The sequence below is a fragment of the Epinephelus fuscoguttatus genome, linkage group LG23, assembly GCF_011397635.1.
Source record: "Epinephelus fuscoguttatus linkage group LG23, E.fuscoguttatus.final_Chr_v1".
Lineage (NCBI taxonomy): Eukaryota > Metazoa > Chordata > Actinopteri > Perciformes > Serranidae > Epinephelus > Epinephelus fuscoguttatus.
Window position 1 is genome coordinate 23,708,859 of NC_064774.1, and position 14,840 is coordinate 23,723,698.

Genomic DNA, 14,840 nt, shown 5'->3' on the forward strand with positions numbered 1-14,840 from the left:
GCGTGATAAGAACTACTTTCAATGACAATGTATTTTGATTTTTTAGTTTGGCCAATGTCCCATCTGCTAACATGGAGGGGAAGGGGTTTATGACCTATTATACAGCCAGCCAACAGGGGGCGACCAAGATGTTTTGGCTTAACTTTTGGGGAACTGTCATGTCGTTTATTTTATTAAACAGTCTATAGTGTGTACAATAAAAATGGGGGCCGGGCCAGGGAGAACTTAGCTTAGCTTAGCTTAGCTTAGCTTAGCTTAGCACAAAGACTGGATGCAGGGGCAAACAGCTAGGCTGGTTCTGTCCACAGGGAAGAAAATCCACTACCACCTTTAAAGTCATTAACAATATTTTGCTTGTTTAGTCCATACAAAAAACAAAGTATGAAAAGGAAGTTGTGGTAGACTCCTGTCTCCCAGTAAAACCACAATAAGCTTAGCTTAGCATAAAGACAACTTCCATCTTCACACCGTTTTAGGAGTTAATGGGCTACCTTTAGGGGAGCATTTTCCCAAATTAAAGCGAGCTGTGTCCCCCTGATTCCAGTCTTTATGCTAAGCTAAGCAAACCACCACCTGGCTGAGAGTAAATATCAGAGTGGTATCAACCTTATTATCTAACTCTCGGAAAGACAGCGAATGAGCGTGTTTCCCAAAATGTCTATTTCTTAAAGAGAGATACACATGCATGGCCAACGACACAATGACAGACACACAAACATTAACCAAGGTTTTTCCTGCATTAAACATTTAAAATTGTGTTGCCTAACCAAAATCTGGCCGTGTTTACAGATATTATACCTCCATGTGTTGCATTAAATGTATCACTGCCAGCAGTGACAGTAAAAATACAATGTAGCAGGATAATACTCTCAATTAAATTTATTTGGTCAGCCACAATACAGATCAAAAACTGTAGGAGGAAAGGAGTAATAAAGGAGTGAAGAGTATTTTAACCAGGAAAAACCCTATAGACACAAACATACACACACAAACACACACTCACGCACACACACACCCCTCAAACTATCCCCATTCTTAACTTAACCAGTTCCCAGCACTGGCAAAACAACCTCAGACTTTCCTTCGGCTCGGAAGCGCAGGCGACTTTATTTTGAGAGATGTCTATAAAAAATGTATGGACCGAGTCCTGCCAGCCCCCCCTGGCCCCGCTGAGCTTCACTTAAAGCACTAAGAGCACGCAAGGACAAGCAGCACAGCCTCCGCCTTTGATGGATGCACCTGTTCGTCTCTCTTCACGCTGCTAGCTCACCAACAAAATGCTCCTTTGCATTAATGATATCAGTAAATGTACATAGAGCACGGTCACTTATCCCGACCTTTATTACGGTTATGGATCAATGACGTGACTTAAGGTATCAAATGAAGGAGGCATGTGATGAGTGCATTCTATAATGCACTTGAGGCCAGTATCATTGTAATATATGTTTGCTGGATGTGTGAAAACGTCCAACAAGCTACGTGGAAAATTACACGTTCAGATTATACTGAAGCCCAAAGTGTTGCTTTTGTTCTCTTCAGTAATTTATTCAAACCTCGTGTCATGTCACACTGTAGTTGTTGTTTCAGTGCATTCATTTCCAGTCGGTAATTTGCCAAAAGACTCATCAGTCAAATCTGGTGTAACATCCTCACATTTCTGCTGCGTTCATTCTGAAGCACAGTGTGACTTTAGAGCATTTTAAAATACACTTTAAAGAAACAACATATTCATAAACACAAAGTAAATTAATTTTGACATCGCTTTTAGATGCTTTTTAGTGATTTAGACACAAACACAAACATTCATGTACAATCCAGTCTATTTATCTTCATACCAAACAAGCAGTAAATATTTCAGTCTAGTATCATCCGTGCATGTTAGATGCACCTTAAAAGACCACATGATAAATGACCCACTCTTGAACATATAAAATTGGCCATACAGACTTCCATTCCCTCAGCAGGCTGTGATTTACATTTTAATCACTGAGATGGAAAGATGAATACACTCAGAAACGGGACGCCTTGGATTCAGTGTACAACAACGAGTTGATGCATGTTAATGGGCACTTTAAGGCCCGTCTTGGCACAGCTTATTAATCTTTCCTGAGCTGAATCATTCTGGGCTTGGCTTTCAAGGAATGTAAAGTCATTTTCGGAGAAAGCTGAAATGCCTCCTCACTACAGAGCAGACGTCTGCTAATGTATTTAGTCTGATCATTGCTTTATGCTTACAAATGGCTCTTTGGCCTTGTTCTATGTGGTATTCTTTTTCCTGTGACAACACTGACGCTGATGCTTTTAATCAAACTACATACACTGTAGATATATTTCTATGAAAACTAAAGGGAACTGGGAATAACACTCACATCATACAGTAAACAGGCATTAGCATTCAACATTAATATTCGTTTTTTAAGGATTAGGACTCATCACGTCATGAGATACTGCTTCTAATTCAAAGACCTTTCGCTAAAGCTAAAAAAAGAAGACACTCTAATGACTAAATTCTTCAAAACCGTGTTGCATGTTTGCTCCCGTTAATGTGATCTTTTTCCTTTGCCTTCGTCTCCTCGTGGTGCGTTGAGAATGGGATGACACCGCACCTCCCCCAGCGTATTAACATATTCATCCACTGCGTCGAGCACTGACACTGCCGTTTTACATTTCCTTTAGCTAAGCTAATAGGCCTTGATCTTGGATTAAAGGAAAATGATCTTCCACCTCAGCTGGGCTCTGACACAGCACCAAGCTCGCCATGTCTTGTGCAGACTATTTTTAAAAAGGGATCAATTCAGCCTGGGCATATTGGGGCTACAGTAGAAGTACATTCTAAATGTTAATGATGACACTGTATTTGAAGGGGACTGTAACATGGGGTACTTGTGTATGGATGAAAGCCAATATTTCTCATTTTGACTGTGGACTGAATTAAAAAACTTTGCCAAAAACACCATATGGATGCTCAGCGCTGTTACTTGCAGCCAAGAATGAGAGCTCAAGTTCAGGGCGTGAGCATCTTTTATGTGCTCATAACACTTTTCTGCCAGTAAAGGTCTTGAATTTTTGGTTTCTGTACATTTCCGTCCATCTGGAAACAGAATTTAGGTCATTTTAAGAGAAACAGACAAGAATGATGACAAGTGTGAGAGAAGATCAACCTGAAAATAGACAATTACAGAGAGGAAAAAGAACATCTGTGCTATACATCCTGCATGATATGAGAAACTGATCACCGGAGCGCTCTGTGTGTAGTTCGTCTGACTGTCTTACCTTCACTTAAAGGGTCCAACGTGTGAATCATCAGCTGGAAAATGCTGTTCCTCATCAAGCTGTTGTGCAGGGAGGCGGAGCTACCCCCCCTCTGAAGCCGAGGCCTGGCCTGTGAGAGGACAAACAAGGTGTCAATCAAAGATCCTCCTGCCTGGAATGGGAATTTTTTTTACCTATGATGGTTCCTAGTAGCAAAAAATATTTTACTTCAGTCCAACAACTAGTTCTTATTTCTGTCATTAAGCACATATGCTGATATTAACATCATTCTATCAATTGTAAGCACTTTACTGGAGCCATTTCTAATCCAAGCTGTTTGGAATATGATTCCCTAATCCTCTTTTGCATAAAACCCCTAAGCGGAACCTGCAACCCAGTAAAAATCATAAAATGCCTCAGCTTCTTAAAAAATATAAGCCTTATGGGTTGAGACGGGCATTCACAGTTTAAGTGGCATGTGAGTTCTGTCTCCCAAAACAACCCCCGCCAAGGTCACTCCAGCAGTTGCAGCTGAACCCAAGAACTGTGGGAAATTAGGCACCGATGCTGGCGGCAGCTGTTTGGAATGCGTCTGCCTTTGGCTGCCCACAGGTGACGCGTAGGCACAGGAGGTGTCAGGTACTAATTCACAGGCCCATATGGGTGTGAGCGGGAAGGCGAGGGAGACACGTACGCTGGCTTCTCGGTGTAACCCTGAAGATTCTCCTTCTGCTGCTCTCTTTTATCTGCTTCCTTTGCAATCCGGATGAAAACACAACACTCTGTTGTGCTTTTTGGAAGTATAAAAGCATTAGAAGAGTCTGCCATTTTCCAAACACATGCTCCTTCCTCAGTTGTCTTTTGCATGCTGCGTACAAACTGTAACTGTTGGAAAAAAAAGGGCTTCAGAAAGCAGACGGCGCTACTCTCTGCACACAGGGAGGCTGAAGGTTACAGATAACAGTGTACATGTCTTGTTCACAGTATGGTGGGAGAAACACAAGTTACACTGCTACGTCTACACAGAAACAGGGACAAACACAGAAGCAGACGGGAAGAGTGTCAATCAGACAGGACCTACCGACAACTTGCCGTCATCCTCCGGCGCCCCAGGACTTGCCTTCTCATCCAACACAGAGAGAAGAAGAAGTAAAAGGGGGGAGGGGGAGGGAGAGAAAGAGAAAACAGGACATTGATGTGAAGCATGCCGCACGCAACCACACAGACAGGACGAGAAAGACGAAAGAGACATTACAGGGGTGGTGATGACTGACTGTGATGTCAGTGGACAAGACTTGAGGGACAGATTCCTCCCCGCTGCTGTGCATGCCTACTGTGTCACTCGCAAGCTGTGCAAGACTGCATTGTCTGCTTGAATATTCTTGGAATTCAGTCAAAAATATCATTTCAATTTCACTCGTCTGAGTGAAGGATGTCAACTTCAGAACTATCAGAACTTCTGATGTATCTTGCTCACTCTGTAAAAGTAGAGTGAAGTAATGGTGAAAAGGGTTTAAAGGAAGCTACTGTTTTCACTACAGCCGCAGAAAAAATATAGTCAGCCAATAAATTACCTCCATGATGTCTTTTTTATGGTAAATATGAAGCTACGGCCAGCAGCTGGTTAGCTTAGTTTAGCACAGAGATTGTAATCTAGCAGGGGGAACCTCGAATAGGGCTACTAGATGATTCGATCTGAGGAGCCTGATTTCAACGCCAATCTCCGAATTGAATCGTCCCAGTAGGAAAGTTGGGTCATGAAACAAAGGATTCTTCCATGCAGGCTACATGGGGGTACTAAATGTCTGATTTAACATAGATTTCCTTGGTCTTAGCCTTTTTTGGAATACATTCATAAATCTGAGCACTCACACAAGAACGCAGCATGAGCAGTGCACTAAATATGTTTCTCTTTCTGACTCTTTAAAGGCCTTGAAACACCGAGCCAATGGTCAGCCATTGGTCAATGTCGGGCCTTCAGTGAGCGTCTGTCACCTCAGTTTGTGTGGTGTGATTGAAAGATTGAAACAAACTTGTCATGTAAGGTAAGATTATTTTTTAGCCCTTGAGGTCTTCACCAGAAACTGTAATTGTTACATTGCTTATGTGGTAACTGGCTAATTTAAATCTGTCCTTTCCGTCTTCCTGTTTCCCTTTTTGAATGACAAATACAGACACAGGCGTCACGAGGTGAAGCAACAGTTGGCTTTCGTCGCCGCAAGTTCTTTGATGTCAGTTTGGTGTGTCTGGACATTAAAAGAAAGTCTGTCTGTCGACCTATTAATCTCCTCTGCTCTGTTTCAGAATGAACAGTACCACACGTAAAACACACCACTACAAACAGCAGAGCTGAATGGAACATATCCCACTGTAAAACAAGTCCTTGTGCCAAGTCAAGATGATAAATTGTTTCATTGAGTGTTTCAGTTCTTTTGTCTGGCGTGGAAAAATAGAAACCAGTGTTACAAATGAGAATATGGATCAGTGAGCAAATAATCCCTAACAAACACATGTTGATGATCAGTCGTCAATAGGCAAGACCTGACTAGTCATATCTGATGATGTAAATTCTTAGTTGGGGACAACCCTAGAAACAGAACAGCAAGCCTGGCTCTGTTCAAAGCCACCAAATCCATCTACAAGCACCTCTAAAGCTCACTAATCAACACATTATGTTTTACTTTAATAGAAAAAATATGACTTTAAGTTAACTAACTGTGACCCTAGTGGTCTAAAAACTCTTAAAACTTTGTCCTGCAGGTCCAGTCCTGCCAGTTTTAATGTGATAACTTTGCCTCTGAGAGTGGGCATGTGCCAGATCGAACCAAAGACTTTTAACAATCACTCAATTCTCTGCCATCACTCTCAGCGGGCCTATCTGGCATGTGCAGTACTGTAACATCTATTTTTGAAACAAAAGCCTCTCACCAACTGCCTGACTGAACTGCGCTCACTTCATCTCCAAAAATGTGCGTGTGTCGCTTAAGGCCTCTGTTTCTAGGAACAAACACAAAGCTTTTGTTCAGATCTCAGCATATCAAGGCTTTGTTTCGCAGCCTACACGGCGTTCAGACAAAATGTTTAAATGTGAAGTGTGGAGGCACTGTGTGTGTGTGTGTGTGTGTGTGTGTGTGTGTGTGTGTGTGTGTGTGTGTGTGTGTTGATAAAGTGCACAGTGCCAAACGAAATGCAGAAATTATCCAGTTTGATCTTGTGAGTGTTTAAAAATTCAGGGCAAACATACACATTTTGAGACACGGCCTTGGGGCTTGTCAACCCAGTCATTCATTTGCATGCTAAATGACGCCACACCGCACTGAATATCAAATCTCTTGATCTTGGCGCAGGGAGGAGGAGTGTGGTGTCAACTCCGGTTCATGAGGTGAAAGCTTACACGGGTGTTAGCATTCATCCCAACAGATTTCAAAAAGAAAATTTAATTGTTTATCTTTTGTTTATTTGCCAAAATTATGAACTCACTAAATCATATAAAATCACCTGGACTTGAAAGAACTTTTAATGGGTCTCATTTTGCAAAAGTCCACCACTGCAGTCACTGTGAATGTCAGTACCCGATGTGTCCCACTGTTTCTGTTTAACAGCCCATAATTTACCATACATTAGGTTTGCCTCTGTATAGCTACAAAAAAATTACAGAAACGAGGGATCTGAAATTAAACATTTGCCAAAGCAGAAGCTGAGCTAATCCTGAGATTTTGCACAGAGCTATTCAACTATAACCTCATTTTTTCCCCCATTTCATATCTTCAGGGTAATTCCCTGCACACTTGAGGTATAATTATTCTATTTAACTCCCTATCACCCTCCTCAAAGGCAAAGTCAGGAGGGCTAGGAGAGAACAGGTGAATGTGCCAGATAGAGATTACGACGTGGGTCGCTCATTAAGCCAGCGTTAAATATTATGACTAATAATCACATAGGGAGATTAGTATGTTCTCTGGAGTTTGTGTGTTCACTAATACCGGTGGCTCTGCCTTCCAGTTCTTACGTAATGTCACATCAGGATCATTCTTGGAAGAGGATCAGCTGAGGGAGATAAATGTCCCTCTGCAGCCGCATGCATGTAACGCCATGTTACGGAGAATTATCGATGGAGAGTGTGACATCATGCAAAAGCGCTTCCGCTTTTGACACTCAAATTGCCCACAGCTTAAAGACGGAGGGGGGGCGTTACTTTCGGAGGAATCTGAGCACATTGGTGGAACGCTGAAAGCAGAGCTGGAAGGACTGACTTTCGAACATCAGCAGCGGATTATAGGTCTTCTCATATGCAATCTGAGTGCACAAAAGGGGTCTATTTCTGGATGAGTTTGATTTGCATTTCCTTTATGCTTCGACATCCAAGTCAAATTACACAGGAGAATAATAGCTTCTTTTTTTTTTTTCTTTTTTTTTTTACACACTTTCTCGTGTGCAAATGGCAGAGTGTGATTAAATCCATCATAGCTGTGCTTGATCCTTCAAATCCTTCATATACTCCTTCATATTCCCTGGATATATAAAGAATTGTGATAACAGCAATCAGCATTACATTTCATAAATCTTATGAGCCACTTTCCATATGACTTTGATTTAATTTCCTTTTCAGCACTGCTAGGTTTTCTGACAGTTTGTAGGGAATTGAATTTCAAAATCTAAATGTGGATCATATGAAAGTAGGGATCATCATCTGAGATACTGGGACCTCATTACAGAAGAATAGCCTAACTGCTTGTCCTATCTTCCTATTACAGAAGCAATTCCAAGAGGTGGGACCAAGTCGTTGTTTTGAAAGTCGCAAGTAAGTTTCAAGTTTTTGCACTCGGGTCCCAAGTGGAGACTAAAAGGTCCCAAATACAGTAAAGACCAACAAGTTCCAAATCAAGTCCAGAATCCTGAATTTTAAATTTTGAGTCTTAAACAAGTCATAATGCACTTTTTACTAAATGCAATGCAATTTTAACAATAAATTTACGAAAATCATGATAGCGTCTTATAATTTGTAATTTTTTTTTTTAGAATAAGTTTGTTTAAAAGCTACTTAGTTGTTAAGCTAACATTAGCTTTGCATTAGCTTGCTAACTATGCTAATATTAGCTTCGACTTACTGTTCTTTGTGCACCTTCAAATGTTGAACAAAGTTATAAGTTGTTGCGTCTCTGTCTGTATTTTTCAGCCCACATGTTATGCATACTGTAATTTGTTTTATTGTTTTGTTGACCACCACTGTTTTTATACACAAACAAAATTAACTTTGGTATAACTTTTATTGGTGTTAATACGTTTCTGCTGTTAAGCTAACGTTGGCTACGGATTAGCGTCCTATGTTAATATTAGCCCTAGACTTTTCTTTGTGCACCTTCAAATGACGAACAAAGTTGGAAGTTGTTGCGTCTGTTGTTTTGCATGCTGTCATCTGTTTTTTGTTGAACACCACATAGTTTTTGTATGCAAACAAAATCATTTTTGGTATAATTTTTTTCCAACTGGTGCTCACAAATGTAACATTAGCTTCTCATGGTTCTCTCCTGCAACTTGACTGGAGGTTGTTGGAGTGGTTCAAACAAAGTGGATTAATGCTGCGTTCCAGGCAAGTTTCTGAACCCGTAAGTCACCACTTCAAGTCACGACTCACGACTTCATAGCGTTCCAGGCAAGTCACGCCAAACTCTCAAAGCAACATGGCGGACCGTGCGGGGTTTATGTTTGTTTATGATCACTTCTGTCACCAAAGGGGCCAGTTCCTTGCTCATTTGAGCGAAACGGAGAAACTGCGCATAAGGTCACAGATGCTATTATAGTTTTTATTTAACGTTATCTGTGTGTTTGGAAACATATATTGTATTGATTTATTCTTGCACTGGAAACCAGCTGTTAGAGCGGCTGCCAATAATGCGTTAACATTAGGGTTATTTTATGTCTATTTCTCACTGTGTATCACCTGCATCAACACCTCATCCATAGGGCTGCCAGTGTTGTTTAGAGGAGTAAGGTAATTGGTTTAGAGGGCTGTGTGACGTCAGAAAGTGTAACTGGGAATACATCGATCTGGTACGAGCTCACGGGTAGGAAGTTACGGGTTTGACTGCCGTTCCAGTGTTGTAAAAACACGAGTTACAGGTTCCCTGGAACGCAGCATAAGTGTCAGCTTGTTGGGAATAGTTTTAATGGAAGATGATTCAAGAAATGAAGGGAAATCAATTGATCCATGGCACAATTTTTAAATAGCATACTTTTTGATCTTTGGGCTTGAGTATTTTCAAGTCAAAAGGCTCAAGTCCAAGTGAAGTCGAGTTGCAGGTCTTCTTTTTATTTTGTCGGGTCTAAAGGCATCAAATTTGCGACTCAAGTCTGACTCGAGTCCAAGTCATGTGACTCAAGTGCACACCGCTGGCAATTCTTAAACTCAATGCTGTGTCCTATCTTATTTCAGATCTCCTATCTTACCATAAGAAATATTAACTATACCTGTAAAGTTGATTCTTCAAATGGCACTCCAGTATTTATGTTTAGAATGTACAGGTAGGCTTCTCGAGATGCACAAGAAATAATATAAACAGCTCTGGCTAGCTAGCTTACTATCATGGACAAAAGGGCATTCAATTAGCTATGAGGAATCAGGGGCAGTGACTGTGTCGGTGGAGGAGACGAAACCCCACGTCTCATTATTTTTCATTTTAATTAATTCCAATTAATTAATCTGAATTATTTCATGTGATTTAGAGAGTATTGTGGTTTGGGTAGCCTTCAATCATAATATTTCAGTGTTCATGATGTTCCCCATCTTCACTGTCATTGCCATACAAATCATTTTTGGGGGCTATTTTGAATTTCAGACAGGGTCTATGCCATCGTAACTTAAGATCTCAAACATGGGAAATCTCTACATTAGATGCTTCTGAAATAGCTAAATTCCTATGGTGGGACAAGACAGGAATTTCCCCAAAATGAAGTTAGTCAACATGTTTCTACAACACCAAAAATCCTAAATCTCATCCTAAACTAAGATAAGATAGCATTTCAGACTTGGGAAGCTTCTGTAATGAGGCCCCTGCTTCTCAGTGTCACACTTGGTCCTACTGTCATTAAAATACACCACTTACTGTTATTTCCAAAGCAATAAATTATCCCTTCAAGACTCAAGTGGCATCACATAAATGTTTTGGGATTCTCACAAGTACGGCACTGAATGAATCATCTCATTAATACAGTGAGAAAGTTGGACAAGGGAATTAATGAGTGTGATGGAGAAACTTTTCAAGTATCTACTAACCCACACACACTTTACCTAAGTTTATACAATACAGAGTCGGAACTTAATTTCGGCGCTTTAGCTTTTGTTTTTTGGTCGAGGTAATTGAAAATATTCTGACATCTGTATGATAAACATGAAGCTACTTTTACTATAAATGACAAGCAAGCCCAAAAAGGTTCTTTACAATGAAATTTAGTGGTTGTCAAAATGTAATGCTGAGAAGAATAATGTGTACAAACCAAGAGTTAAGCTAGACAGACCAGCGTGTTGAGACAAAGGTTGCTTTCCAGTAGATGTGACATTCCTTGCGTGATAACTTCTTACATATTGAAGCTGTAGTAGATATGCTATAAATAAACAATCTGTGAGCCTGTGCATGTACAGATATGTGAAACCCAGACTGCCTGCCTTGTAAAGCAAACTTGCAAAGTGAAATCTTGCACTGCTCCAGCCGTTTGCCTGCACGTGCTTACAGTAGGCAGCCTGTCTGTCAGAGCATGACAGGACACCCTTCGAGATTTGTCCATCTAGATCCTTCGTGTTAAAGCTAAACTGTTGAGCAGCACGACTGAGCACCAGCTCCTTCTCTTCCCCCCCTTTCCCGTTTTGCCTGGAGACGATAATGATGATCTTCAAGGAAAGGAGGGAAAAGATGCACAACAAGTCAAGAAGCCATCCACTTGCTAATTAGTAACCCCTTCATTTTTCTAACAAGCAGAACTAATTACAGGAGCTGCCACGAAGCTGATTTCCCACAAGGCAGTGCTCACCAGGACTAAGCCAAAATTGCTTCCTCTTACTCCCCTCGCTCCTCCCGTGAACCAATGAGACTCAGGCTTTTGGGAGACAAATAGGGGAACAAAAACTGCAGTGTCATTTTTGCAAGTGAATGTAATCACCAAAAGCTGGGTTTGATCAGGAACAAGTCATTTCCCTATCAGTACTCCATGTGCTCATAGTGTAAAGAGTGAATCCTGAGTCAGTAATAATGTCCCAGAAGTGATTTATTCACTTATTCAGCACACTGAATGTGCAACGTAATGTTTTAGGTGGAATAATGACCTCCTCCAAACCTGATCAAATCTGTAGTTTGTCGCTCCTGTCAGATCAGAGCTGGTTTTGATCTGCGGATGTTGTAAACAATAAAAGGCTGAACAGGGTTCTTTGTTTTTGAGACTGTAGCAAACGATGAGCAGAAGTTTCTTCCCGGAGTCTGCATTTATATTCTGCAGCGTGTCCACTGTGCTCCTGCTGCAGCACTCTCTGCCCCAGATTTTTTTTTTTTTTTTTTTTTTTTTAGCTGGCCTCTCCTGTTTACCTGCATGACCTAAGAGTTTTTGATGAAGTTATTTTCTTGTCTTTTGTTTGGCTTCAGCTGAATCAGACCTGGTGTTACTGTCTCATCAGTTCGTGATTCATTTTACAGAGCAGCGGTTCTCAGCGGGGATGATCAGACTGAACTCAATCGTTGACAGTGGCCCAAATCTCGTCGCCCAGAGGCAACGGGGCAGTCGTGCTTTTTCCAGGTATTGGTTATAGGAATAACATGTCAACACTGTAGCTTCCACAGTACTTTCCTGTTTTCTCAGTATTGCTGTCTCGTTCTTGATAATTCTGCCTTCTACTAATGATGTATTCCTAGGTACAGATATTACTGTGAGGGTTTCTTTTCCCTCTCTCTTAGTTTCCTTCTTGCCAGTATTATGACTTTGCAGCATCAATGCATTAACCCCGGATGACATTCTGGATAACTTCACATTTCTACCATGCTGTCCAGATATATACACACAGACAGACAGAGTCAGAGATACTAGTGCCAGTTCCTAGATGGGACTACAAAAACTGAGCCACCAGAAGCTGAGAGGTTGAGACATCTGTGCTCCAGTTGCCCGCCAATGTAAACTGAAACCAAGATACAGTACAATGCTGTATTAAGTTTGCCTGGATTCGGAGATCGTTGTCAATGTTATTAGTGAACAGGAACTCACCCATAACATGATGAGGAGCTCAAAGTAATGGTTAAGTAAACATGCTTGCTCTGCAAGCTTGGCAAGTTTTACACTTCCCAAACCTAATATGCAATGCCGATCTCTGAACAGCTGATTTTTCTGTCAATAAAAATGAAACCAAGAAACGAAAACATTTGATGGACTGAATGGTTTTTAGATGCACAAAATTTACAGTGAACTTTTGCGCTAAATGTGTGTTCTCTAACCAGTACTTAGCTAAATTATCTGTAGTGTCTACTGACTGTCACTTTCATTAATATTTCAAGTCTAAAGATCCAGCTAATTGATCAGTTGTTATTTGGACCTATTTTAAAGGCTTAGGCTGGTCAACAAATCCCAGTAGAAGAGCATAACCAACAGTTAGTTCATCACTCAATACTTTCCGTTTTCCCCAGCCTGTCTGCCGGCCTTAACCCATTCATTCCCTTCACAAGTCTTTAAAAATGACTGACAAATATATAGTTTCAACTTTTAAAAAAGCTCGGTAATTTACTAAAACCACTGGGCATGATAGTTTCAATCATATGTAACACAGACAAGGGTAAACAGTGCATTTGTTAAGGACTGTTTTGACCTGCAGATAAATACATATTTGGTCAACGTATACAGATTTTTTTTTTTTTAAAGTATATTTTTCTCTATGTTTTTGCCTCTCGTCCACACGCTAACAGAGATTTTAGGAAATGATGACGGAATCTCAATTTCTGCAAGACCATTGTAATGTATTGTAGAAACAACAATGACAGACTACCGGTTTGCTAATGTTTTGTTAGCACTGTTTGGTCTAATGACTCCTTCACACTAGGGGCCGTTTCATAGTCGACGCAAAGGCACGCAAACACGAATGCATTTGGACGCATCAAGACACATTGGCTGCCATGATGCGTGCTTGCGTCTCAAAATGTGTTGTCCATTATTTTGACAGGCAACGCAGCGACGCGTGTATTACCATGCGTTGCCAGCTGGGGTGATCATGCAAGCGACGTACTTGAAATTAACCACTTTTTGTTATTCACAGAAGAAGCAGGTATAAAATATGGCGGGCGAGGAGGAAAAACTTTGCGAACTCATACGGGCACACCCCCATTTATATGACAGTTCTAGTGCCCTGCAGTACAAGCTAGCTAGAGCAGTACTAGCTAGCCGGAATGTACCTTTGACTCTGTTACCCCCTATTGCGCGAGCGATGTATTGCATTTCAAGTGTCGCCCGTGTCGCTTGCGTTCAATGTGTTGACTATGAAAGGAAGCGTCTGCTCTCTAGTGTGGACAGACATACTTTGGAAAACAAGGTCGTGTGGACAGAATTATTTTTTAAAACTGAGGAGGAAAATGTCAGTTTAAAAAAATATCGGCAGTGGGTGTCGGTAGCGTAGTGGATAGTGCCGGCACCCCATGTATAGAGGCGATGCCTCGCTGCAGCGGTCCCAGGCTCGACTCCGACTTGTAACCCTTTGCTGCATGTCAACCCCCACTCTCTCTCTCTCACCCCATTTCACTCTGTCCTGTTCATTAAAGGCAAAAAAAGCCCAAAAAAATAATCTTTAAAAAAAAAATGAATAAAAATATCGGCATATGTGTAGACAGTGTAATTTAGTTTTAAGACAACAATAAAGCTCGATGGTACAAAGGATTACGATATATCATGCTTTGGATACGCAGGCATTTATTGTCATTGGGATCTATCTATTTTTTGGTTTCAGTCTTTTCATTGGATTTGTTGATAATAAGAAAAATATAGATTATCTCCAGACTTAAGCTCAGTTGTATTTAGTGTTGCAATTAAATTCTACTAAAATATTAATTGACAAAGCCCACATCGTCAACAGATTCTGATTTGTGGTTGGGCGTCCAAACTAGGCTGCAACTATTACTTTATGTCACCCCATTCACATAATCCTGACCACTGACTTGCTTTGTCATTTTGTTGCATTGTCAGCAGGTTAGCAGACAGTCACCTCCTATCTGAGGCAACGTGCACACACAGAAGACCCTTATCTTGGAGAGGAGGTGGAGGTGGAAGTGTGCAGAGCAAGCGCCGTTGCTTGCAAGTCATGTCAGCCAGTCACATTGAATACAGATGGGGTAATATGCTGATTGAGCCCTTTCAGGTCACCTTGACAGGCTGGAGTGGGGGTGGGTTGAGGGGCAGTCTCGTGTATCTCCGTCCATCACTGATGGACATAACAAGTGGTAACCCTCTTAGACAAGAACAGAGGAGAAGAGGCTTTCAGCAGATTCGCTGAGCATCAGAGTGTTTTCTAATTAGCTCATTAGAGACAGTCTGATTGCAATCACTTCCATTTTAAGAGTTTACTCTCTTAA

The 14,840-nt window shown here is 41.1% G+C and overlaps 1 protein-coding gene across 7 annotated transcripts in view; it reads right to left on the bottom strand.

The window, feature by feature from the left end:
• The window catches only part of LOC125883551 (sodium/potassium/calcium exchanger 2-like), a 56,409-nt gene that overhangs the window by 25,811 nt on the left and 15,758 nt on the right, over positions 1 to 14,840 (bottom strand). For 3 of the 7 annotated variants that reach the window (XM_049567924.1, XM_049567921.1, XM_049567925.1), the window contains exons 3-4: positions 4,334 to 4,380; positions 3,274 to 3,382 (exon numbers count right to left, since the gene is read on the bottom strand). In XM_049567924.1, coding sequence (XP_049423881.1) covers positions 3,274 to 3,382; positions 4,334 to 4,380 — 156 coding nt within the window. The remainder of the gene's footprint in view (positions 1 to 3,273; positions 3,383 to 4,333; positions 4,381 to 14,840) is intronic. The other 4 variants (XM_049567922.1, XM_049567926.1, XM_049567927.1 and 1 more) reach the window with 2 other exon arrangements.